The sequence below is a fragment of the Lepus europaeus genome, chromosome 10 (genome assembly GCF_033115175.1).
Source record: "Lepus europaeus isolate LE1 chromosome 10, mLepTim1.pri, whole genome shotgun sequence".
Lineage (NCBI taxonomy): Eukaryota > Metazoa > Chordata > Mammalia > Lagomorpha > Leporidae > Lepus > Lepus europaeus.
Window position 1 is genome coordinate 115,630,834 of NC_084836.1, and position 25,811 is coordinate 115,656,644.

General features: G+C 47.5%; 2 protein-coding genes across 2 annotated transcripts in view; both read right to left on the reverse strand.

The window, feature by feature from the left end:
- The window catches only part of ADNP (activity dependent neuroprotector homeobox), a 36,035-nt gene extending 32,287 nt beyond the window's left edge, over positions 1-3,748 (reverse strand). The window contains exon 1 of the mRNA XM_062204357.1: positions 3,660-3,748. The gene's annotated coding sequence lies outside the window, so the exon portion shown is untranslated. The remainder of the gene's footprint in view (positions 1-3,659) is intronic.
- Positions 1,370-25,680, reverse strand: DPM1 (dolichyl-phosphate mannosyltransferase subunit 1, catalytic). The gene is made up of 9 exons (XM_062204360.1): positions 25,513-25,680; positions 22,867-22,966; positions 14,251-14,284; positions 11,406-11,482; positions 11,296-11,321; positions 9,485-9,580; positions 6,001-6,069; positions 3,660-3,774; positions 1,370-2,651 (listed from the first exon to the last, which is right to left on the reverse strand). Exons 1-9 carry the CDS (start codon positions 25,671-25,673, stop codon positions 2,547-2,549), a joined length of 783 nt encoding a protein of 260 aa, XP_062060344.1. The 5' UTR covers positions 25,674-25,680; the 3' UTR covers positions 1,370-2,546.
- Positions 25,681-25,811: the final 131 nt, after the last annotated feature.

Genomic DNA, 25,811 nt, shown 5'->3' on the forward strand with positions numbered 1-25,811 from the left:
TGAGGGGGAGCTCTCGCGAGAACCAGGATTTGCCATTGACCCACTAGGAGGCGCCGTGGATAATGGCCGCAGTGCGCTCCGGGGCCGTGTGCTCGGCGGGCGCCTTCCCCTGGCCGCAGCGCCGGCGGCGGAGGCAGCAGCAGCGGGCCGCAGCACGCCCAGCACTCAGTCAGGTGGCCGTGCTGGGGATCCCTGCGCGGGCCCAGATGGGCCTGGACTACATCTGGCGGGAGGGTGCGCGGGGCAGCCGCGGGGCGGCTCGGGACGCCTCCTGCCCTCGTGCTTCACACCCGGCTCGGCCGTGGCTGGGGCACAGCCCCGCAGGGCGCTCCGTGCACGGGGCAGGCTGCCGGCCTGGGCTCTCCTCCTTGGCCCGGGGACCAGACGGGGCCCCCAGAGCCGGACACCCCGTGCACGGCGAGGAGGGTACTCGGTCCGTTCCGGGCCAGCCCACCGCTGCCCGGCCGCCTCCCGCTCCCGCAGGCATCTCTAATAAGTGCCAGTGGTGAGGACCCACGCCTGTGTTCAGTGTGACCTGGAAGCACAGTTGCTCCAGCTGCAGTGGGAACAGTGACACCGCACTGCACATCCCCGACGAAGCCAACTGCACGGCAAGCGGCACGAACGGTTACATGGAGCCCAAGTCCGCTCGGACGCCGCAGGCCACCAGTTCCCGAACTGTGACAAAGTGCATCTGCAGAAGCCACGTCAGTATTCAGTGGACAACGAGGCGAGGCGTCCCACGCCAAGGCCCGGAGAGGCTGACCGCCGACTCCGGAGGACCGGCCAGAGGTAGCGCGCACGAACACAGGAGCTCCCGAGTTGCTGACACACCTATCCGTGACACAGACACAAACGAGAACATCTGGACTTCATCCTTGGCCGCGTTTATGAAGCAAGAGAGACGCTGGATTCAGATGTCAGTGCGGAGGATGATTTTAGTGGTTAAGGCACCAGATTCACCACCAAAAGGCATCTAAATAGTCCAGGTTCTTTCCTAAATGGTTTCCAAATGGTGCGAGAGCTTCCCTGCCGGAACGCACTCCGCACTCACCACTCCCACAGTGAGTCTGTGACGACGGCGTCACTCGTCCAGGGAGGCGGGAGAGGGGAGAGCGACCCCGAGGGTCTCAGGGGGCTGTCTCATTTCTGCTCCATATACTGGACACTAAACACTTAACTTTGGGTTTAGGGTAAAGAAAATACATCCCAGACACTTGAGAATATCACACTTCTATTATTACAACTCAATACCACATTTACAAGCACTAATTAATTTTCCAGTTGCTATTGATGAAGAAACTACCCAAGGCTCCCTGGTGGGCCAGCTGAACAGCTCTGGGCCAAAGGGAACACAACAGTGGTGGCTCTTACTGGAATGTGTATTACCGGTTCAATGATGAAGACGAAGAGGGTTTATGTTCAAAATGGCGCCAAAGCATTTGTAAGTCTAGTATTCGTTTCTGGTAGGGTCAGAGAGAAACACAAATGAAAACTGAGGCCTTCAGGAAAATGTAGTTACTAGGATTCCTGTTCACTAAATATGACAAATAGCTGAGACATTTCTTTTATTTACAAAGAAAAGTCCACTTGATCGTAAGCATATTGTCGTTACTCATTTCATAGACACTACAGGAGCCAAAGCTGTGCTACGATTTCTTTGGCTAAATACCTGCTTAGAGGAGCTTGGTAAGTGGAATTTTTGCCTGGCCTTGAGCAACTTACCCAGCAGTTTAACTGACAGGAGACATGAGCTCCTGGGAAGATTCTGTCGTATTAGTAAGGCTACAGGAGCTCGGTGGAAGGTCTTGAAATAGCATGAAAACAAATGTTTTCAGTAAAATGTTTAAAAATTGCTGTAACTGCTAAGTTTATGCCTGTTACCAATACGCTTCCTTGTTGATACAGGTTATGCTCAATAGAGAAGAAAAACACTGTGCAGCTAACTGCTGCCCTGCTTCCAACTCCCAGTGCACACGCTGCACCCTTCACTGGCAGACGACTCCCCATTCAGCAGCTAGAAAGAACCCAACTCAACAGTGTGCTCAGAGTGTCCTCTTTAATCTGCCGTAAGAAGCTGGAGACATTCTTTTAAGGAAAGGCTAGATGTCTGTATTTTTTAATTCATACAGAAACCACCACATATAAATCATGAATGTTCTTAACCTATCTCTTCTGGTACAAACTAGGTATAAAGAACTACGAATCTAGTTTATACGGAATATTTCACTTTCTCATGTAAGAAATTCTGGGTTCATATGCTCTAATGAAGTCAATATTTTATGCAAAAAAATCCATATACATTTATTCATAGGTCTTAATGCAGCAAAACATAAATCAAAGTTGAGAACATTGCCCATTCAACCAGTAAATTTGAAATTGTTTAATTTTTAGTATAAAATGGAGCTTTTCCACAAAATGTGTCTGCATGGTTCACCTTCCCTTCTGCTTCATGCTCTAAGAGTACATTTATAGACATCAGTAATCAGGCTGCTTTCTTGCTTACATTCAAATGAACATGGTAAGCACAAAGGAGCAACTGTCTTTTATGTAGTAGCGAAAAGAGTCAATAATCCTTTCAAGAATGAGACTATTTCATTTCCTCCCAACTTGGATTCACCATAAACACGATCCACAAATGATATTGGAACCTAGTTGAGAAAACAGTACAGTCAGTCTTCAGAACACCAGGTAGGACGCACAGCAGCTGCACGGCCGCCGTGACTCACACAACAGACCACGGCTGAGTCCTGCAGGCCTGGGGTTCTCAGGTAAGGTCAGGAGTGGAGACCTGGGAGCCCTGCAGCTCCGGTCTTTACACGGGGCCAGCTGTGAGGCAGCAGGTTTCAGGGAACTATCCTATTGCCAAGTAAAGCAGAGTGCGCGGAGTCTGGTGCAGCTGTCAAGGCCCTGCTCAGGACACCCCGGCCGGGGCCAGAGCCAAGGCCGGAGTCCCAGCAACTCTTGGGACTCCAGCTCCCTGCTAATGTGCATCCTGGGAAGCAGCAGGAAACGCTCAGGTGCTTAGGTCTCTGCCGCCCACCCGGGAAACCCAGGCTTCGGCTCGGCCCAGCCCTCGCTGTTTTGGGCATGTTGTAAGTGAACCAGAGGACAGGAGATCCTTCTGTCTCCATTTCCCTGCCTCTCAAACTAAGTACAAATTTAAAGCTGTAAAATGACCCTCCTCTTAGCCGCTGCTGCGACTGAGCAGTGAGTTAAATCCTGCAGCTCCTACGGAGAACTAGCATTTCAGGGATGCTGTTTTCTTAAGTTTCCGTCTTGAATGAAGTCTTCGCGGAAAGCTCACTAGCCAGCCCTGAATACTGGGAACGCCCCAGCACCTCGCCCCATGCTGCTGGCCACTTTGGTTTGCTCACAGGGAACGGCCGCAGTGGCCTCAGGGTGCAGCCCAGGACTCCAGGCTGCCGTGAGGGAGGGCGGCAGATTCAGCCCGTGACGCTGACCACAAGGTAGCACCAGGGCGCAGGAGGTGCCAGCTACTTTCCATTTGAAAGGAAAGTTCCTTCTACTTAAATCTTTGTAGGTTCTATTAACTTCATAGTTATGGAGGTTACTTTTTTTTAAAATAAGAAATCTAAACCTTACTGTTCCTTTCTCTTATGAAGAATATGATCTATTATTTAGTGCCAACTGCATACCTCAGCAATGGTATAATTCAGCTGCCTTGCCCGAACGATCATCTCCATCTGGAAGACGTAGCCTTTAGAAACACACTTTTCTATTAACTTCTGTAGAACTTCTTTTCGATATAATCTGTAAGAAACCAGAAAATAGTAAACACCTATATAAATACACTCATTTGTGTACATGGATCCTGCACTTTAAAAAACACAGGTTCACTGGTATGTATAAAGCCTCAAACTTTCACTAGCCATTGGAATACAGAAATGTTCAGACAGCTGATGACTGCGATACATTTGTCTTGAACAAGGCCATGAAATATTTCCTAAATATTTTGGAGTAATTTTGAAAAAGAACTCTCAGTATCTTTTAGAGAATCATATTCCTGTTATACAATCATAAATTAAAATGTGATAAAATGAATCTGATAAAGAACCTCCCATTCATTTTTTTTATTGCCTTAAACTATGTTTCAAGTTGAAAGAGGAGAAACTGTTCTAACTATCGAACAGCAAAGTTGACAAATGACGGTGGAGCAACAGTACGCCACAGACAAGCCGAACTCAGGAACAGGCATTCCCCATCAACATCTGTGCTCGAGTTCTATTTCCCAACACTTCCTTAGGAAACTCCCTGGAGAAGACTAAGTCTCTCTAGGATGAATCTGTTTAGAGCCTCAGTGGGTAGGAAGGCAGTAATTTCTACTATTTATTTATTTATTTATTTATTTAATTTTTAAATAAAACCAGGAGGAGCGGTTTAGTATAACTTTGTTCTGTTTGAGGGTAAGGCCACTCAGAGCTACAAAGCCCAAGGGTTGTCTCTGAACTCAGTTTCCCCTGAGCTTCCTCCAAGGCTACCCTACCTTTTCAAGAGGCTTTTGAGTGGGTATCAGACAACAGCACAGCCTTTAGAACCTGAGCGAGCTTAATGTACACACTCCTTTATCTACACAGATTCTGCAAGGATTCTAAGAAATTTGGAAAAACTATTGAAAGTTGAGAACATAACAGTAGCAATATTTACTCAAATAACAAGTATTTATCCAGCAGTATATTGGAGTAAACTAAAAACTGAGTAAAGACGTAACACACCAAATGATGTTAAGTGCAGAGAGGATTGGGATTTGGGTGGGAAAGACAGTAATGGTACAGTATCTTGGTACTGCCTTCAAAATTGGGAACAGGCTATGAATTCTTTGAAGAGTCATCTTATTCCAAGACATTAATTTCTCCTCACTGCCAACTTTCTCTCTTCTGCTCTCCCACAGTATCTTTAAAACTAAGTAAAATCGTAAGTATGAAGCAAATGATTCCTTAAATAGAATTAGGACCCAGGTATTCTGTGCTGTTAAATGGCTGTTATGTCAGACTGTATCTCCTCAGTCTTTTTCTTATTTTGTAAAACACAACCAATTCCTAAATCTAAGGATTTAATGACAAGCAACCCTGTCCAATAACAAGCTAACTTTAAAGCATGTATTTAATAAGTCATTACTTTTATGGGAAGACAATAAATTATTTTTGAAATTGTGCAATTAATAGGATTCATTTTTAATCTGTGTCTGGCTGCCCTGCCATTTGTGCAGACCCAAACAACGCACCCTGTCCTCCCCTCCCTCTTCCTCTGAGGTACTTTCACCCTCCCTGCTGCGTTGGGGTCTCCATTCAACACAATCACAACTGCAGCCCACAGAGATACCACAGGCACTGTCGTTCTCTGCACTGTTGCCACGCAGCACTAAGACAGCTTAAGCAGGGCACACAGGATTCCTTTGCCGCAAATCTGGATCGGAAGGGATGTGTTCACAGGGCCCCTCCCTGAAAGCCCCCAGCAATCTTCAGTCCACAGCATGGTGATATAAAGCAGTTCACAGCAACTGTGCCACATTCGCTCCTTGCTCGCTCGCTTGCTCGCTCCACACACACACACACCCCTCATACATTAAAAACACAAACCTTTGGTCCAGATAAACAAGGGGGAAAATAATTAAACATGGAGAACAAGGTAACTGAGTGAACTCTACATAAATACTACAGATTTTATATTCTTGTGGACAGTGCGGCCACTGTTTACATAAATGGCAGAGAAATACCAGGATGCCTCATCACTGTCAGCACATGGAGTAAAGTAAACTTGAGCCTTAACACTCGTGTTAGCAAGCATATTCATCCAAGTTATGCTTTCTGCTTTCTTAAAGAAAAAGTACAGCATTTCTTTTTAAGATATTTATATTCCATTAGTAGCTTCAGTCTTTTTAGCGTTCCAGAACAAAAACAGAGTAGAAATAAAAAGCGTTTCTTTAAGCATTTTAACACAGACACTCAGGCAAATTATAAACAGAAATTTTCACTGTACCTGAAACTTCCAGTTAGATCAGATGCTCCTGGTCTCAACAAAATCTGGGTAATAAAATTGGCCCCACGGCTGCCAAACAAAACATCCAAATTTTCTTCATAAAATACAATTTCTAAACAAGAAATATTTTCAAGAGTGCTAAAAATGCAAAACTAATTTCAGAAAAGTGTTAGTTCTCTAGAACAAAGAGAAATATTTAGTGGAAGGATATTTGATTCTCAATTTTCAGAAACTAGGGATTGTATTCTTTGATGGTGAAATTCAGAAGGGACTAGTAATGTAACCATTCTTCCAAACTTGAGGTTAGAAAGGAAAACAGATACTAAAACTCGTATCGACAGTCATCAGAACTACGGACGTCTGGTCAGGCAGCAAGACATCGGGGTTGCTGAGGAGTTTCCTTCTCAGGTCCCCGTGTGCACAAAAACAGAGTTTCTTTTTGTTTTTTTTGACAGGCAGAGTGGACAGTGAGAGACAGAGAGAAAGGTCTTCCTTTTTCCGTTGGTTCACCCTCCAATGGCCGCTGCGGCCGGCGCACCACGCTGATCTGAAGGCAGGAGCCAGGTGCTTCTCCTGGTCTCCCATGGGGTGCAGGGCCCAAGCACTCCCGGGCCACAGCAGAGAGCTGGACTGGAAGAGGGGCAACCAGGACAGAATCTGGCGTGCCGACCGGGACTAGAACCAGGTGTGCCGGTGCCGCAGGCGGAGGATTAGCCTATTGAGCTGTGGCGCCGGCCCAAAAAGAGTTTCCACCTAGGTCTACGAACACGACCCCTGCCCCGCCTCCAGAAAGAGAAAGGTGGGCCAGTGGGAGAGTGACCAAAAGCTCACTCCATGACTCAGTCTGCTCAGCTACTTTAACAAAATACCACAGCATGGATGGTTTCAACAAGGAAAACTTATTTCTCACAGCTTTTGGAGGCTGGGAAATCCAACACGGGCACTGGCAGACCTGGTTCCTGCCTTACAGGGCCTCACCTGCAAGCTCTCCAGTCTCTACCCAGGAGGGCACTACTAATCCCATCCTGAGACCCCCACCCGCTAGACATCACCATCTAAATCTAATTACCTCCCAGGAGCTGTAAACCCAACACCAACACCAACACTAGGGCGTCAGCAGATGAATCCTGGGGAAAGGAAATCCTAGGTCCCTAACAATGACCTGAGGGCAACTGCTTTAACCTCTCAGTCAGTGACAAACTGCAGGAGACTAACAGCTTTCATTAACATCTCAAAAAGATGTCGAGTGCCTGGAGAAAGTGCCTGGTACTGCAGTCCATCTAGCAGGCTCTGACTCAGAACTTCCTGGGGTAGCCAGGAAACAAAGCCCAGGCCTGCTTGGCCAAGATCTTTACACAAAGACCAAGGCTAGGGAACAGAGCTGGGGTGAGGGCTAACAAAAACACTTCCCCCTTCCCTTCCAGTAGATGTCAAAATATTCCAGAAACAGTTTATCCTCCCAAATGGATTTAAGGAGAAGATGGTATGTGCCTATTTGTGCATCGGTTCAAAGTAATGCATTTTTAAAATGGGTTCTGTTCCAGTTCTGGACCATACCAATGAGACTTGGAGTTTATACCTGAAGGCATGCAAACATTAACAACTAATAACAGAAACAACTAATACAACTGAATCACACAATTAAAAGGTTGTAAAAGGGAGGGGGCACGTGGCGCAGCAGGTTAGGCTGCTGCTCGGATGCCTACATCCCACATCCAAGTGCAGGCTGTCCCAGCTACTCCACTTCTGACCCCGTTTCCTGTTAGTGTGCCTTGGAAGCTGTGGATGATGGCTGAGTACTAAGTTTTTGTCACCCACATGGGAGACCCGGATGCAATTCCTGGTTCCTGGCTTCAGCATACCCCAGCCTGGCCATCATGGCCATTTGGGGAGTGAACTAGAGAATGGAAGATTCTCTCACTTTGCCTTTCCAAAAAAAAAAAAATTTTTTTAATCTTTTTTAGATACAGTTGCAACTTGTCTCTGATTGGGACTCCCTAATTTTAAGTTAACAGATGAATGACCAAATTCAGAGAGGCCTTAGAGATCAGTCACTTGTTTGCACAACAGAATTACCTGGGAGGACTACAGGAACTGCCAATGCTGTTGACACACCCTGGCAGATCCTCATTTAAACAGCAATGTGTGTGTCAGAGAAGAGGGCATGGATGTGAACAAGGGCAATGGTACTTAATTTTTTCCTACATGATTCCAATGTTCAGCAGAATTAAAAACCACATCTTAACCAATCCATTCATTTCAGGGAAGATAAAGGCTCTTAAATGTTTTAAATGACTGTCCCAAGGTTCAACAGTTAAGCAATAGATTAATTTAATAGGATCATAGGATTCATGAAGTGGGTGACAAAATATACTGATGGTAGGATTGACCTCACCTTCCCAACACCCCAGGAAGTAGGTGAGGCAGATTAAAAATGGTCAGAAGTTCTTTGTGAGTCTTCCCATCAAAAAGTTAATTCCTTTTCCCCACCCCTTGATTAAGGGATGTTCTGACCAAAAAGCTAGTCCTGAGGGACCCCTAAACCCCAGGAGTCAAGAGGCTTTGGAGCTTCTGTCGTGCACCCTGGACAGTGTCCTCAGAGGCCCACGGAAGGAGCTGGTTTGGTCTTCTGAAGAGGCCACGTCCAGGAAGAACAGAAATGCACCAGCCAACAGCCAGCCCCCACACCAGAGGCGTGCGTGGAGCACTGTGGACCTGTTGGCAGAGCTGACGCCAAAGGCAGCGAGAAAGGGTAGTTATCTATGCGATTCCAAAGCTTCACTGCTTTGGCTGCCGACAGAAAGCTGAAATAATGAATTGATCTTATTAAAACAGTAAAAATATAAATGTGGGGAGAAACCCTACTTAGTACAAAAATATAAATAATTTACTTAAATCAGAACTAAAGGTCTGAAAAAATAATTAAAAAAAAAAAAAAGACTTATTTATCCATTTGAAAGGCACAGTTAGAGACAGAGAGAGAGGGGGAGAGGCAGAAAGAGAGGGAGAGAGATCTCCCATCCCCTGATTCACTCCCCAAATGGCCACAGTGGCTGTAACTGGGCGGATCCAAAGCCAGGAGCTTCTTCCCAGTCTCCCACATTGGTGGCAGGGGCCCAAACACTTGCAACATCTTCCACTACTTTCCCAGGTGCATTAGCAGGGAGCTGGATTGGAAGTGGAGCAGCTGGGACTCACACCAGCACCCATATGGGATGCCAGCGATGACTTTACCCACTATGGCACAGCGCTGGCCCTCTGAAAATAAAATCATAAACTAGGTTCAAAGGTTTATGCCAAATATCACCTAATGAAAGACAACTAGTCATAGGAAACCTGATGGTGAGAAGCGAGCTGGGGCTCTTTACTGGCAGCTGCATCTGATTCCGCAAATGTCAGAGCAACAGGGGATTTAATCCCCATCCTCATTATGAATGCATTCCTAGCATCTGCACAAACGGAGAGATCACAGTAATATACACACCTGATCATTTTTCTTTTCAGATCCCAGCCATAGACACCTCCATTTCCTTTGTAGCGAGTTCCAGAGACAATATCAAAATTCCCTTCCTTTTGTTTCCTGTAGGAAAAACTGAATTAGCTGTCCATTTTAAGAAGCTAGTGAGCACTGAACAGAAATTTTCATAAGCTAAACCAACAGAAATTATAAGAGAAGCAGAGAAAAAGCTAAATGCTAAGAAAACAGAACTACTGAAAAGTCTTCCGAAGTGGGGTTTTCAAGCCTGAATTGTTTTTTATTCTTTTCAAAGCATCCCCACAGGTCAACAGAGATCTATTCCTTTCCCTTTAACAGCTGCAAAAAGGGCTTGTACACCTCTGTGCTGTACCCATGGTAGGCCCCAAGCTAGTCTCCACCAACACAACCACAACGAATAGTGCTACAAAAAGTCAGACTTATATTTATCACTCTCAACGTGGAAGATACTGGATTTGCCAGTCAACAAGCACTTTGCATTCTAATAGGTACTCTCCAAAAAGGCTAAAGCAATACACATTTTCTTTGGCAATACTTGAGTATTATTTTATTGTTTTTAGTTTTTATTTATTTATTTTAAGATTTATTTATTTATTTGAAAGTCAGAGTGACACAGAGAGAGGAGGCAGAGAGAGAGAGAGAGAGAGAGGTCTTCCATCCGATGGTTCACTCCCCAGTTGGCCACAACAGCTGGAACTGCGCCAATCTGAAGCCAGGAGCCTCTTCCAGGTCTCCCACGTGGGTGCAGGGCCCAAGGACTTGGGCCATCGTCTACTGCTTTCCCAGTCCATAGCAGAGAGCTGGATTGGAAGTGCAGCAGCTGGGTCTTGAACTGATGCCCATATGGGATGCCAGCACTGCAGGCCAGGGCATTAACCCGCTGTGCCACAGCGCCGACCCCAATTTTGTTTATTTATTTATTTTAGGGTGTGTTCATGTTTAGCATTCCATTGATGGTACTACTAAAAGGGGTTGTTTGTGTTTTTTTGAAAGATTGATTTACAGAGATCTTCCATCTGCTGGTTCACTCCCCAAATAGTCACAATGGCCAATCCAAAGCCCGAGCCAGGAGCTTCATCAGGACCTCCCTTGTGGGTGCAGGGGCTCCAGTACTTGAGCTATCCTCAACTGCTTTCCCAAGACACATTCGCAGGGAGCTGGATCAGAATTGGAGTAGCTAGGGCTCACACTGGTACCCACATAGGATGCCAGCATTGTAGGTGGTGGCTTAATCTGCTACACAACAGTGGACCCAGAGGTTCCTAATTTTGGTAAATGAATGGGTCATAAAACAATCAGTGGGGCTGGCGCTGTGGCATAGTGGGTAAAGTCGCCACCTGCAGTGCCAGCATCCCTTATGGTGCCTGCTCAAGTTCCAGCTGCTCCACTTCCGATCCAGCTCTTTGCTGTGACCTGGGAAAGCAGTGGAAGTTGGCCCAAGTGCTTGGGCCCCTGCATCTGTGTGGGAGACCCAGAAGAAGCTCCTGGCTCCTGGTTTCAGCTCAGTTCTGGCTGTTGTGGCCATCTGGGGAGTGAACCAGCAAATGGAAGACCTCTCTCTCTCTGCCTCTCCTGTCTCTGAGTAACTCTTTCAAATAAATAAAAATAAATCTTTAAGATAAATATAAATATATATATATCATTACAGTGTCAGATCTACATTTTAATTAGGTTCAAATCTACGTATTTTTGATATAAAACTTAAAATAGCATGTGCAATTTTAATCTAACAAGCCAAAATCAACATAAGATTAACAGTTTCAATCATAATTCTCTCCAATGTTAGAAACAGTACCTACCTAATGAATTCAGGAATAAATTTTGGCTGAAATTTAGAAAGAATAAATAGTAAGTCAGTAAAATGGGCTAAGACCATCACAAAGAGCCATTAACTAAATCTATCACTCACGTGGTGTGACAGATCAGCATCCATTATGATGATGTAGTTCCCTGTAGCATGTTTCATTCCATGAATGTATGCAGTTCCTAAAAATCAAAGTATTTATATCCATAAAAGAGAATCACCAGAAATGCTTTGGAACACATCAAAACAGGGAAGGAACTGCTCCACACTTGAAAAGCAAACATCAGTCCTCTAAACTGGGAACTGTTAGTAGCAGGATGCAGTAAATGTGTATAATGAACATGGTCAAGAAAGCAGCTCGAATCCCACTTCCCACTCAGAAGCCAACTTAAGAGAAAAGGATCAGGGGGCAGCAATGTGGCACAGTGGGTCAAGCCGCCACCTGTAATGCGGGCATCCCATATGCGCACCAGTTCCAGACCCCGCTGCTCTACTTCCAATGCAGTTCCCCACTAACACACCTGGGAAAGCAGTGGAAGATGGTCAAAGTGTCTGGGCTCTTGCCACCCAGTGTGGGAAACCTGGGTGGAGTTCCAGGCTTCTGGCTTTGGGCTGGCCCAGCCTCCGCTGTTAACAGCCATCTGGAGAAGAACCAGCAGATGGTCTCCTTCTCTTTCTCTGTTTTACCTTCTCTATAACTCTGCCTTTCAAGTGAGTAAACAAATCTTTTAAAAAATATTTTAAAAGATCTTACCTATATTTCAGTTTAGCATAGAGATGATACAAGAATCTTACATTCTATAAAATGATTGCACACTGATGGTTTAAAACACCTGTTTTTGTTGGTGGTTTTCCCGTGCCCACCCACAACACAGCAGAGGCCAGTGCTCTTCTGAGAGATCCCTATATTCTACTGTCAGCTTCCCACTTGTTCACTCCACTGCTAGATTCAAACTCCAAACACAACATCCCAAAATCACCCCCCCAACCGCCTACTCTGCAACAGGCCACTTAGGAAATGGCACTAATCACCGATCCCTCTCCCCATATGTCTAGGGATGATCTTTTGTTTTCTGGCCTTTACCAACGATTTCTAAACTATAATTAAGTCCTATTAAGCTTAGATTCAAACCAGTCAATCCCTGCTCTCATCTACACTTTCATCTGAGACACTACTTTCTTTTTTCTTTTTTTTTTAATTTGACAAGAGTTAGCAGTGTGAGAGAGAGACAAAGAAAAAGCTCTTCCTTCCGTTGGTTCACCCCCTAAATGGCCGCTACGGCCAGAGCTATGCCAATCCAAAGTCAGGAGTCAGGTGCCTCTTCCTGGTCTCCCATGGGGGTGCAGGGGCCCAAGCACTTGGGCCATCTTCCACTGCCCTCCAAGGCCACAGCAGAGAGCTGGACTGGAAGAAGAGAAACCGGGACTAGAACCAGGTGCCCATATGGGATGCCGGCACCGCAGGTGGAGGATTAACCAAGTGAGCCATGGCACCGGCCCCCAGGCACTGCTTTCTGATTCCTGGCTTACCCACCCAACAAGTGTCTCTGCTTCTGTTCTTCCCAAGACTCCAAATCCATATTTACAAAAACAGTCCACAGAGTATCTTTATTCAGTAAGCATGGTACACTAGGTCCTTGCTGCAGTATTTGAGGTCAAAGATGTAGCTAGCAATTACTCAGTTACCTTCATGCCTAAAAGTCCCTCACTCAAGGACTTGACAGGAGCAAGACCTAGGCTTCCTGCATTTCCAAGCCTCAAACCATCACACGTATTTTTACCGGCAACGCGGAGCGCTTCTGAGCACTTTGAATCAACTACCCATGGTTCCTGTGTCACTGAGCAGAAACTCTTGCCAGCTTTCATGGCAATTTTCAGGTAATTTCAATGCCAAAGAACTTCCTGGATTCAGATACCCCGAATATTTGATGACCTCCAGGAGAGCAGGTTTCAATTCTGCAGAGCTTTCTCTATACTCCCAAATCTTCCATTAGAAGCACACCAACCCAGAGGTCAGAGCTGTGGCACAGCAGGTTAACGCCCTGGCCTGCAGTGCCAGCATCCCATGTGAGTGCTGGTTCAAGTCCCGGCTGCTCCACTTCTGATCCAGCTCTCTGCTATGGCCTGGGAAAGCAGAATACGGCCCAACGCCTTGGGCCTCTGCACCCGCGTGGGAGACCTGGAAGAAACTCCTGGCTCCTGATTGGTGCAGCTCTGGCTGTAGTGGTCAATTTGGGAGTGAACCATCAGATGGAAGCTCTAGCACGCACATGTGCACTCCCACTCTCTCTCTGTGTAACTCTTTCAAACAAATAAATCTTTTTTTTTTTAAAAAAATAACTTTCTGCACCTGTAAGTTAAAAGATATTGCAAGGTTTGCAGCTAAGGCAATGCATTGCCCTCACACCCACCCTCTGGCCCTTCCCTACGCTGTGCTGAACACAGGGTATTACACGTCCCGGGCCTCCACAGCTCTGGGAGGTACAGGCGGAGAGGGAAACACCTAGTGGCCTCCCTTCTCTGCCTCTTCCTCCACGGCTCCAGCTCCTGCCAACTACAGCCCATCTACAATTTGAGAGCTCCCTACAGGTGGCCTGGGTTCCCAGGCCCTAAAAACACCATGTCCTCCCCGTGCAGTCCCGCCCCCAGGAGTGCTGGTGACCTCGGACACTCAGTAAGCTCAGCTGCACCGTTCCCTCTGGCTTCTCAGCCGTTCCTTCACCTGGTCAGAGCCCCCCATTACATCCCCTGCACCCACAGACTCCAAGGAGTTCTGGTTTTCCCCAGTGGGCCCTGGCTGACAGCAACCCAAGCTAAACCACTGGAACTTCATACAGATCATTACGAACCCTCACAGGAGGTTACTGCATTTTGGCCCTGTTCCCAAACGGGAGAATTCACACTGGATAATCTTAACAGGTATGAGGGAGGGGTCGGGAGCTCTCCTTACCTAGCCCCAACTTCTTCTCTCGAGGTCTCAGAAGCTGCAGGAATAAGAAATGGTAAAGTTTTAACACCACTAAAGAAAAACCCAGCTATTTTTAATTGTATTTCATTCACATAAGCGCATACTTCTTTTAACAAATTTACCTGCATACAGCAGGCCTCAAGGCACCGGTGTGTGTCACATGTTTTGCCCAAGTTAAAAAAAAAAAGCATCTGGTACCAAACCGTCAGTTTTTTGTTTTGGTTTTTTTTTTTGGACAGGCAGAGTGGACAGTGAGAGAGTGAGAGAGAGAGAGAGAGAGAGAAAGGTCATCCTTTTCTGTTGGTTCACCCCCAATGGCCGCTGCGGCTGGCACACCGCGCTGATCTGAAGCCAGGAGCCAGGTGCTTCTCCTGGTCTCCCATGGGGTGCAGGGCCCAAGCACTTGGGCCATCCTCCGCTGCACTCCTGGGCCATAGCAGAGAGCTGGCCTGGAAGAGGAGCAACCGGGACAGGATCTGGTGCCCAGACTGGGACTAGAACCCGGTGTGCTGGTGCCACAAGCGGAAGATTAGCCTAATGAGCCGCAGCGCCAGCCTAAACCATTAGTTTTAAGGAAAAGTGACATTCTATAACTCCAACCCTACAGGCAAAATTTTAAACATATTTTTTGGTGCTATCCACCGTTTTTTTTAAAAAAAGATTTATTTATTTGAAAGGCAGAGTAGCAGAGGCAGAGAGACAGAAAGATCATCCACCCGCTGGTTCACTCTCCAAATGGCTGCAATGGCCAGAGCTGGGCCAATCCAAAGCCAGCAGCTTCTTCCAGGTCTCCCACGTGGGTGCAGGGGTTCAAGCACTTGGGCCATCTTCTACTGCTTTCCCAGGCCACAGCAGAGAGCTATGAACTGGAGCAGTCAGGTCTTGAACCAGCGCCCATATGGGATTCTGGCACTGTAGGCCACAGCGCCAACACCACCATCCACCATTTTAAACAATATGTCTTCACATCTGTCAGCTGATTTGTTTTTTTTTAAACAATATTTACAATTCTTCCTAAAGAAACTGAGTCTTTTAACCCATTATTCTTCACTTTCTCAGAATATCTGATACCATGTTTGTTTTCTCAATTCCCTTTGTGATTTTAAATGCTGATATCACTCTTCCTCCATCAACTTTGATTTCAGACTTTCAAAAATAATATTTATTGACTTGAACAGCAGAGTTTTAGAGAGAGAGATCTTGTCTACTGGGTCACTCCCCAAATAGCCACAACAGCCAGGCTGAAGCCAGGAGCTTCATCCAGGTCTCCCACATGGGTATAGGGGCTCAAGCACTTGGGCTAGCCTCTGCTTCTTTCCCAGGCACATTATCAGGGAGCTGGATCAGGACAATCAGCACCAATATAGGATGCTGGTGTTGTGGGTGGTGGCTTAACTGACAGAGACAGCCCCTTGATTTTACACTTGAACAAATTCATGTGATCCGATGACATTACAAGGCTAACAAAAAGGTTTCTAACCTTTTTGCTTCAAATTTGGATCCCTACTGCAATGTTCAGCTTTTTTCCTTTAGGTTGAAAACTTCAAAAGTTTGCCAAATGTTTGACTCTGGTCTAAGCTGCTGAGGTGTGGGGCTTGGCAGACTCACCAGTGACCATGTCTTGCCCACTTCCGCATTTCCCAGTGGGCATCAGGCTGCCCCAGATCGCAGTTCCTCAACAAAGTACCTTCGGTTTAATGCAAGCAGGATGGATTAAATTAAAAAAAATTCTGGCCGGCACCGTGGCTCAACAGGCTAATCCTCCGCCTTGCGGCGCCGGCACACCGGGTTCTAGTCCCGGTCGGGGCACCGATCCTGTCCTGGTTGCCCCTCTTCCAGGCCAGCTCTCTGCTGTTGCCAGGGAGTGCAGTGGAGGATGGCCCAAGTGCTTGGGCCCTGCACCCCATGAGAGACCAGGAGAAGCACCTGGACCTGCCATCGGATCAGCGCGGTGCGCCGGCCGCAGTGCGCCAGCCGCGGCGGCCACTGGAGGATGAACCAACGGCAAAAGGAAGACCTTTCTCTCTGTCTCTCTCTCTGTCTACTCTGCCTGTCAAAAAAAAAAAAAAAAAAAAAAAAAAAAAAAAAAATTCTGAACTTCATGCAGCCTGCTGCAGGTCTTGGGAAGGAACAGTAACAGATAAAATATATTCCTTTCTGATAAGAACTTACAGAGAGCAAGACATTCAGTCAGATTCATAATGACAGAAAGACAACAAGCTGCGTCAGGGACAGGCATTTGGCCTAGTGGTTGACATGGCTTGGACACCCATATTCCACACTGGAGTGTGAGCATTTGACTCCTGGCTCTGCTCCTGTAACCTAGGGAGGCAGCAGGTGATGGCTCAAGTGGTTGGATCTCTGATACCCACGTGGGAAAACTAATTTGGGTTCCTGGCTCCCAGCTTCAGCCTGGTCCAGCACCAGCACCAGCACCAGCACCAGCTGGCTGTCATAGGCGTTTTGGGGAATGTTCCAGCAGATGATAAAACCTTTGTCTCTCAATTACTGACAAAATACTAACCCCATCTGATATCTGCCCTGAAAAATAAAATTTTTAATGTTCATCTGATATCTACTTTAACTGTTTCAGCTAGAAAAAATTTTTAAAAGATTACTTTATTACTCCTATTTTTCAGAATGTTCAACAGTTACATAAAGTATTAAACAATGTTTCATATAATACTACAGAACAGTTACAAGAAATAAAGTGATCTGGTGAAAAAGATCTCCAAGATAGAATTAAAATGACACAGGAAAACTGCCAGTTAAAGGCAAAAACATGAGTGGCATTGTGGCACAGCAGGTCAAGCCGCTGCCCGTGATGCCGGCATCCCATGAGTGCTGGTCTGAGTCCCAGCTCCTCCACAGTCGATCCAGCTCCCGCACAATGTGCCTGAGAAAGCACAGGAATGCAATCCATGTGGCAGGCCCAGGCGTCAGCCTGGCCCGGTCTCTGACATTGCAGCCACTGCAGAGTGAACCAGCGGGTGGGAGATTTCTCTCTGGAACTCCACCTTTCAAACAAATAAATAGGTCTTTTTTCTTTTTTTAAAGATTTACTTATTTATCTGAAAGAGTTACACAGAGAGAGAAAGAGGCAGAGAGAGGTCTTCCATACGCTGGTTCACACCCAGTTGGCTGCAACGGCCGGAGCTACACCAATCCAAAGCCAGGAGCTTCTTCCGGGTCTCCCATGCAGGTGCAGGACTCAAGGCCTTGGGCCATCTTCTATTGCTTTCCCAGGCCGTGGCAGAGAGCTGGATCAGAAGTGGAGCAGCAGGGACTCGAACAGGTGCCCATATGGGATGCTGGCACTGTATGCGGCAGCTTTACCTGCTATGCCATAGTGCCAGCCCTGTAAATAAGTCTTAAAAAAAAAAAAGATATCCTGCAAATGCACACATACAACATAGCGTACAAATGGTACACATATATGCAGAAAAATGCTCACTGAACTGTCAGGCCAGACCGCCCCTGGGGAAGGAACTGGGGTACAGATGATGAAATTTACATTGTAGTAATTTCCAATTGATTCTGCTTAGTGTGCGTAATTTTTACTGTCCCACACTCCCCAAGCCTCTCCTCCTGGCCTGGATCTGCTGTCCGCTTCCTGGGGAGGCAGATGGCACAGCAGGTGCAGCCGCACTGCCTCGCTGGAATCCGGCTTCATCGCTCATCTGCAGTGTGAGCGAGGGCAGGCAAGGGGGCAGAGCAGAGCCTCCCCTCGTAGGGCGGACATGAGGAACAGGCAGGGGGTTCAGGTACAGCGCTAGCAGGAGCTCTGAGCACACACCCCTTCAAGCATTCTGGCACAGCTGCGTATGAAATACTTCAAACACTACAGTCTGACAAGACTCCCGTAAAAACGTTTATCACTGAAAGTATTCAAAAAAGATGAGCAGAAAATATTTCAAGTTATGTGACTATACTTAAAAACGTACTACACGTGCCAAGTTTTTAATCTGCTTGATGTTTACTATAACAAAGGTATAAATATTTTTGAAAGTTAAATTGCCAGGTGATCCTTCAGAAAAACAATTAGCAATTTATATTAAGATCAACAGAATTTGAGTTTTGCCATACTTCCAAAAACACAAAGTTAAAAGGAAGGAACAAAATTAAAGTAGGGGCCAGCCCAAAGGTTAAAGACATTGATCAGGATGCCCATGCCCCAGAGCAGAGCACTGGGTTGATACTTGGGGCTCCAGCTCCTGATTCCACCTTCCTGCTAATCCAGACCCTGGGAAGCAACAGCGATGGTACAAGTTAGGTTCCTGCCACCCACACGAAGGCCTGGACTAAGTTCCTGGCTGCCTTCTTTGGTCGCAACCCAGCCCAGGCTACGGCAGGCATCTTGGGAGTGAACAAGCAAATAGGGGCTCTCTGTCTTACCCCTCAAAAAATTAAAAAGTCAAAACAAGTTGTAAGGCTAATTATACTCCCCTCCTATTCTGAAACGCTTCTCTCATCAGTGAGGCTCAGTTTATTTTTTTCATGTTTACATGCCATCTGCAGTTCTTATTTCACTAATTAACTGTTTGGCTGGGGTATTGATACTGTTAAAGACAGTATATTTTAATATTTTGGGATAGTTAGGTTTAATTTTTTAAAAAAAGATTTATTTATGATGAAAGTCAGGGTCAGAAAGAGAGAAAGAGAGAGGGAGAAAGACAGGGAGAGAGGGAGAGAGAGAGAGAAAGAGAAAGAGAGACAGATCTTTCAGTCACTGGTTCATTCCCCAGATGGCTGCAACACCCAGTGCTGGGCCAGGCCAAAGCCAGGAGCTTCATCTGGGTTTCCCACGTGGGTGCAGGGGCCCAAACACTGGGGCCATCTTCCACTGCTTTTCCCAGGTCATTAGGAAGGAGCTGGATTGAAGTGGAGCAGCCAGGACATGAACAGGCCGCAGCCTTATTCACTACAACACAATGCTGGCTCTGGGCTTAATATTTTAAGGAATCAAATTTCTCAAATTTATAGTCATGTCTGATGTTTTAAAAATATGAACATGCGGCCGGCGCCGTGGCTTAACAGGCTAATCCTCAGACTTGTGGCGCCGGCACACTGGGTTCTAGTCCCAGTTGGGGCACCGGATTCTATCCCGGTTGCCCCTCTTCCAGGACAGCTCTCTGCTGTGGCCGGGGAAGGCAGTGGAGGATGGCCCAAGTGCTTGGGCCCTGCACCCGCATGGGAGACCAGGAGAAGCACCTGGCTCCTGCCTTCGGATCAGCACGATGCGCCGGCCACAGCGGCCATTGGAGGGTGAACCAATGGCAAAAAGGAAGACCTTTCTCTGTCTCTCTCTCTATCCACTCAGCCTGTCAAAAAAATATGAACATGTATTACATCTTATTATCAGAACAGTTTTTTTTTTTGACAGGCAGAGTTAGACAGTGAGAGAGAGAGACAGAGAGGAAGGTCTTCCTTCCGTTGGTTCACCCCCTAAATGGCTGCTACGGCTGGTGCGCTGCGCCGATTCGAAGCCAGGAGCCAGGTGCTTCTCCTGGTTTCCCATGCGGGTGCAGGCGCCCAAGCACTTGGGCCATCTTCCACTGCCTTCCCAGAGAGCTGGACTGGAAGAGGAGCAATTGTGACAGAATCCAAAGCCCCGACCGGGACTAGAACCCAAGGTGTTGGCGCCGCAGATGGAGGATTAGCCTAGTGAGCTGCGGCGCCAGCCCAGAACAGGTTTTAAAAACACTAAGTTACAAAATAATGATGAACTAGTAGTTCTGAGGATCTACTACTATGGTAGTTATTAACGTTACCTTGTATACCTGGAATCCTCAAAGAGTACAGATCTCAAGTGCCCTCACCTGCTTCGGACACGCTGTGTCACATAGAAGGCTAAGTAAACAGAGTGATGAATGAGTTCATTAACCTGCCGTGGTAACCACTTCACACTGTACACTACAAATACACACGATTTTGTTTACCGACTATACCTAGTGAATCTGGAGGAAATGACAAAATACCAGTGACTTTATCTCAAGTTGGAAGATGAAACAAACTACATGAAGCAAACCTAACAGGAGCCGCCCACATGGCAAGGCGGAAGTGCCCCCCGGCGTCCTGCCTGCTCTGTGCCCACTCGGGAGTTCAGTGGTGTGAGCTCACTGCCGCTCTTTCCCAGCCAGCCAGGGACACCTGCAAAGTGCCTGAGCCTGCTGCCCGCTGCCTCACCTGAAAGCACACGGCCCTGTTCTTTTCGCCAGTTGGGAAGGCAGCTGACGAGCTTCTGTGTTGACTATTCTCTCAGAGAGAATCTTACTGGGCACCACAAAAAATTAAGAATGACTGTTTTCTCAGTATTTTGAATTTTACTGGCTTGACAGGAAAAATGGAACTCTCTGAGGACGACAACCTAGTTTTAGAATGTGGAAGACCGACTTGGTGAGATTCCCTAAAAGTAATGATCACACCCCATGGCTGAGATGCTGACAGACGTATTCAAGTACTGACACGGTCTATGTGCCCAGGTCAAAGGTAAACACAAAAGTCAGAGTATTTTATACACAGAAATGTCAATCAGGGCCTGTGGCCCAGCGATTCTCGAAGAAAAACTGGGGAACTTTTGACCAAAATATGAACTTAGTATCACTGGAAATCTCTGCTAAATGACTGAAAATTGTCAACTTTTTACCTCTTTCTGTATCCCTGTATACTGGGAGGTTTTCAGAGAGAACTTGAGATGTGACCGACTGTGATCTACTCATTTGTGAGACACCTGAAACAAACCTACGGCACTGGACAGACTCAGCATAAACACAGAAGTAGCACATTTCCCTCAAAGTCTTCCAACCAACCAAGACCTACAGCTGACACTCACTTTTTTTTTTTTTTAAAGATTTATCCATTCACATGAAAGTCAGAGCCACACAGAGAGAGGAGAGGCAGAGAGAATGAAAGAGGTCCTCCATCTGCTGGCTCACTCCCCAGCTGGCAGCAACGGCCAGAGCTATGCTGATCTGAAGTCAGGAGCCCCCTCTGGGTCTCCCAGGTGGGCGCAGGGGGCAAGGGCTTGGGCCATCCTCCATTGCCCCCTCCAGGCCACAGCAGAGAGCTGGACCGGAAGTGGCCCAGCAGGGACCAGAACCGGCACCCATATGCGATGCCAGCATTGCAGGCGGTGGCCTCACCTACCACGCCACAGTGCTGGCCCCCTGACACTCACTTCTAAGTAAGCAGTTGGCTAAACTACTGTTTCTATATTAGGTTCAAGAATATCTGGAACTGGTGACCGTTTATGACTGATTACCATTTCTTGAAATTGAACCATCACTAAAGGGGCTTCAACATACTTCTCTGTTTACACCAATGGCTCTCTACTGGGGGAAATGAAATGCTGCCCCCGAACACATCTTTGGTTGTCATCTTTGGTGGGTGGAATCCAGGTACTGCTAAGCATCCCACAGCAAAGAATTACCTGATCCCAAACGTCAATAGTGTCAAGTCGGAGAAACTCTGACCCACGATAAATTACCAATGTAAATTACAGAAAAAAGCCCCAATGCCTACATGTGCTCTCTAAATCTGCACTTTTAACTGCAGGCTTTTGGCCCAAGAATTACCCAAAGGGGACACCAGAAGTATACCCAAACACATACAAATCCAGGACAACGATCAAAAACAAAATTTATGAAGCCACTACGAAATAAACTCTAGGGGCCGGCGCTGTGACAGGTTAATCCTCTGCCTGCAGTGCCAGCATCCCATATGGGTTCCAGTTCTAGTCCCGGCTGCTCTTCTTTCAATTCAGCTCCCTGCTATGGCCTGGGAAAGCAGTGGAAGACGGCCAAAGTGCTTGGGCCCCTGCACCTGTGTGGGAGACCCGGAGGAAGCTCCTGGCTCCTGGCTCCTGGCTCCAGATCAGCCCAGCTCCAGCTGCTGCAGCCATCTGGGGAGCCAACTAGCAAATAGAAGACCTTTCTCTCTGTCTCTCCCTCTCAAATAAAATTTATTTATTTATTAATAAATATATAAAATTGTAACTCCACATCTCAAATAAATAAAATTAAAAAAAAAAAACAAAATAAAATGGGGCTGACGCTGTGGCACAGGTTAATTCTCCGCCTGCAGCGCTGCCATCCCATAAGGGTGCCGGTTCTAGTCCCGGCTGCCCCTCTTCCAGTCCAGCTCTCTGCTGTGGCCCGGGAAGGCAGTGGAGGATGGCCCAAGTGCTTGGGCGCCTGCATCAGCATGGGAGACCGGGAGAAGCATCTGGCTCCTGGCTTCGGATCAGCGCAGCTCCGGCTGTAGCAGCCATTTGGTGAGTGAACCAGCAGAAGGAAGACCTTTCTCTCTGTCTCTGCCTCTCAGTCTGTAACTCCACCCCTCAAATAAATAAATAAATAAAATCTTAAAGAAAAAAGATAAACTTCATCCAAATACTCCTCCTTCTGCTGTGAAATCGCCACTGACTCTATACACCAGAGTCTCTATTTCAAGCACAATGAGAACGTACTGGACTCAAGAGCGCAAGCTGCTCTTTCAATTTGCAGTCTCTAGGCAAGCAGGTTCAAGTTAAGCACTATTCACATCTCATTTCCCCACAACATAAACAGAACTCATACGACAGAAAAATATTTCACTCACAATTCTGTCTGACCCGTAGATCTTCTCCAGCTGTTCAGCCACATCTCTTGTTCCATCTGGGCTTCCATCATCTATGATTATAATTTCATAGTTGATTCCACTGCAAAAAAAAAAAAATGTGTATTCATACTCAGAGATGATGTTAGCACGTTTAAAGACAATTTTTAAAATCACGAACTCTTCACCAGCACCAGTGAAGATCTACCATCATGAGTCACTAAGGCAAACAGCAAAATGTTGTGCTTTACCTCCAAACCTAATACATTGCTAACAAAAAAAAAGCTACCATAAAGTCCTAAGATATTAGAGCCCTCACACAGAAAACATACCTTTTAGGTTAAAAAAAAGGAGAAGAATATGTGTGTGGGTGTACACTCCCAAATTTCACTCAAATCTTCATGTGCCTACTTTAGAAATCTAATTCCTAACCTTAACTCCAAATGCTAGTTATATAAAACATCTCAGAGCCGGCGTGTGGCACCGTGGATTATACCGCTGCCTGCAATACGGGCATCCCTGATCGGTTTTTGAATCCCGGCTGCTCGACTTTCTTTCTGACAGGCAGAGTTAGACAGTGAGAGGGACAAAAAGAAAGGTCTTCCTTCCGTTGGTTCACTCACCAAAGGGCCGCTGCAGCAGGAGCTATGCCAATCCAAAACCAGGAGCCAGGTGCCTTTTCCTGGTCTCCCATGCGGATGCAGGCGCCCAAGCACTTGAGCCATCCTTCACTGCCCTCCCGGGCCACAGCAGAGAGCTGGACTGGAAGAGAAGCAACTGGGACTAGAACGCGGCACCCATATGGGATGCTGGTGCCACAGGCAGAGGATTAACCTAGAGAGCCAGGGCGCCAACCCCCAGTAGCTGCTCTACTTTCAATCCAGCTCCCTGCTAATGTGCCTGTGAAAGCAGCAGAAGATGGCAAAGTGCTGGGGACCGTCACACACGTGGGAGATCCAGATGGAGCTCCTGGCTCCCGCCTGGCCATGTGAGGAGTGAACCAGTGGATGGACAATCTGCGCCCCCCCCCCCCCCCGGCTATTTTTCAAATAAATAAACCTCTTCTAAAAACTTCAAAAAGTACTTTAAACAGTAACTCGAGTCAAACTCCGTAGCTGATTATCACTCTTTTTCAATTTAATCCTGAGATTAATAATCAGTAATAAATCTGACTGAATTTCACCAATAAGAAAACCCAGTTTAGAACAGCAATAACCTTCTAAACCAAACACTTCAAATCGCTGTTGCGCTCATCTTCCCACACCAGAGTTATGAAAGACACCCCTGCTTGGGAACTAACATGTTACTTTGCATTACGAAAACAAGCCAGCCAACACGTGGGCACACATACTACACACACTACACGGATAAACATGATCTCCATCCTGTCTCCCCAGCTGTCCCAGGGGCAGAGCCAAACCCCCCAGCCCAACGCTGTTTCCTCTTGAACTGCTCCAGGAGACGCACACAAGGCATCCACCTGCCAGCACTCCACGGAGGCTCCCGAGCCAGTCTCCGCGACCCCAGTCTGTTCTCCCAGAGTGAAAAACAGTGACTTCAGCCTCCCACCGCACTCAGTTTGGTCACGCCAAGGGTTCCGGCAGAGCGCGTCTCCCACCCCACTTCGAAGGCAGCAGCCGGCGACCGCTGAAGCCCCAGGCTGGGCTGCAGCTGAGGTCCCAGCTGTCTGCTTCCCTTACTGAACCTGATTCTGACTTCTCAAAAAAATGCACCCGGAAACCATGAGCAGAAAAACCTCACAGAAAAAAACAAAACAATCAGAATACAAACCCGAACCAAGACTGGCTACGCGATGACTAATTTCTCTAATTTGGAAAGGGCTTGCAGAATTCAAAATAAAAAGATAAACTAAATAGGAAAAAGGACAGCTTTAAAAAAAAAAAAAAAAAACACAGAGGGGCCACGGAAGTGAAGCTGTTTCTAAGGATCCGGTTAGACGCACGGTAACAGCCGTAGGGAAAATTGCCCACCATCCAAAACGACTCGCTGTGTTTGTGTGTTCATAGAAAGAACCACCTTCAAAGGCATCCACAGCACGAATCGCTCCTGTGACCGCAGAGCAAGTTACTTCGTAACGAGATCTCAGGTCTTGGGAAAAAAAAAAAAAATTGCGTAACACTTCCCAATTCCAACTCCGAGGTCCTGCAGCTGCCGACAACCACGACCAGCGTCCGGCAGGGTGCCGGGAGGACCCTCTGCGGCCCCTTCTCTCCAGAAAGGCGCCCGTGCCCAGCGGGGGCTCCGACCCGCCGCCGCCCGAACGCTTACATAAGCGGCACGGGGCGCCCGGCTCCATCCGCAGGTGCGGCCCGCCCAGGGAGGCTCTCAGCCTCGCCCCCAGACCCTTCTAAGAAAAAAAAAAAAAAAAAAGCGGGAGGCGGAGGGAAAGGGGGGTGGCTTATCACAAAGACAGGCGGGTGTCTCCCCCAAGCCCAGCGGCAGGCCTGCGAGCGCGAGGAGCCCCCGCCGCGGCTCTCCTCGCACGGCCCCCATCATCTCGGCCTCCTCCCCAAGGCCTCCTGCGGGAACCCGAAGGCTGGGCAGGGCCGCCTCGCGCGGCCAAGGCCGACACCCGGGCGGGGGAAGCCAGCTCATCTCATTCCGCAGGAGGCCGGCCGGACGCGCTACCTCTCGGAGAAGCTTTTCACCAGCAGCCACACAACGAGCGGCAGGTTCTCACGCTCGTTGTAGGTCGGCAGGAGCACGGAATACTTGTCCTGTCGCCTCCCGCGTCCCGCCTGCTCGTGCCGAGATCCGGGGAGCGCCCGACTCCCTTCCGTGGAGGCCATGGCGGAACTGCGCCAGGCGCCGGAAGCGGAATTACGTAAGAGCCGCGCGAAAGGGGCGGGTCGGACCGTACCAAGTTCCGGGAGAGGGGGACGGTTAGCTGTTCCTCGCTTTCCGACCTCTGTGAGGTCCAGTGAAAA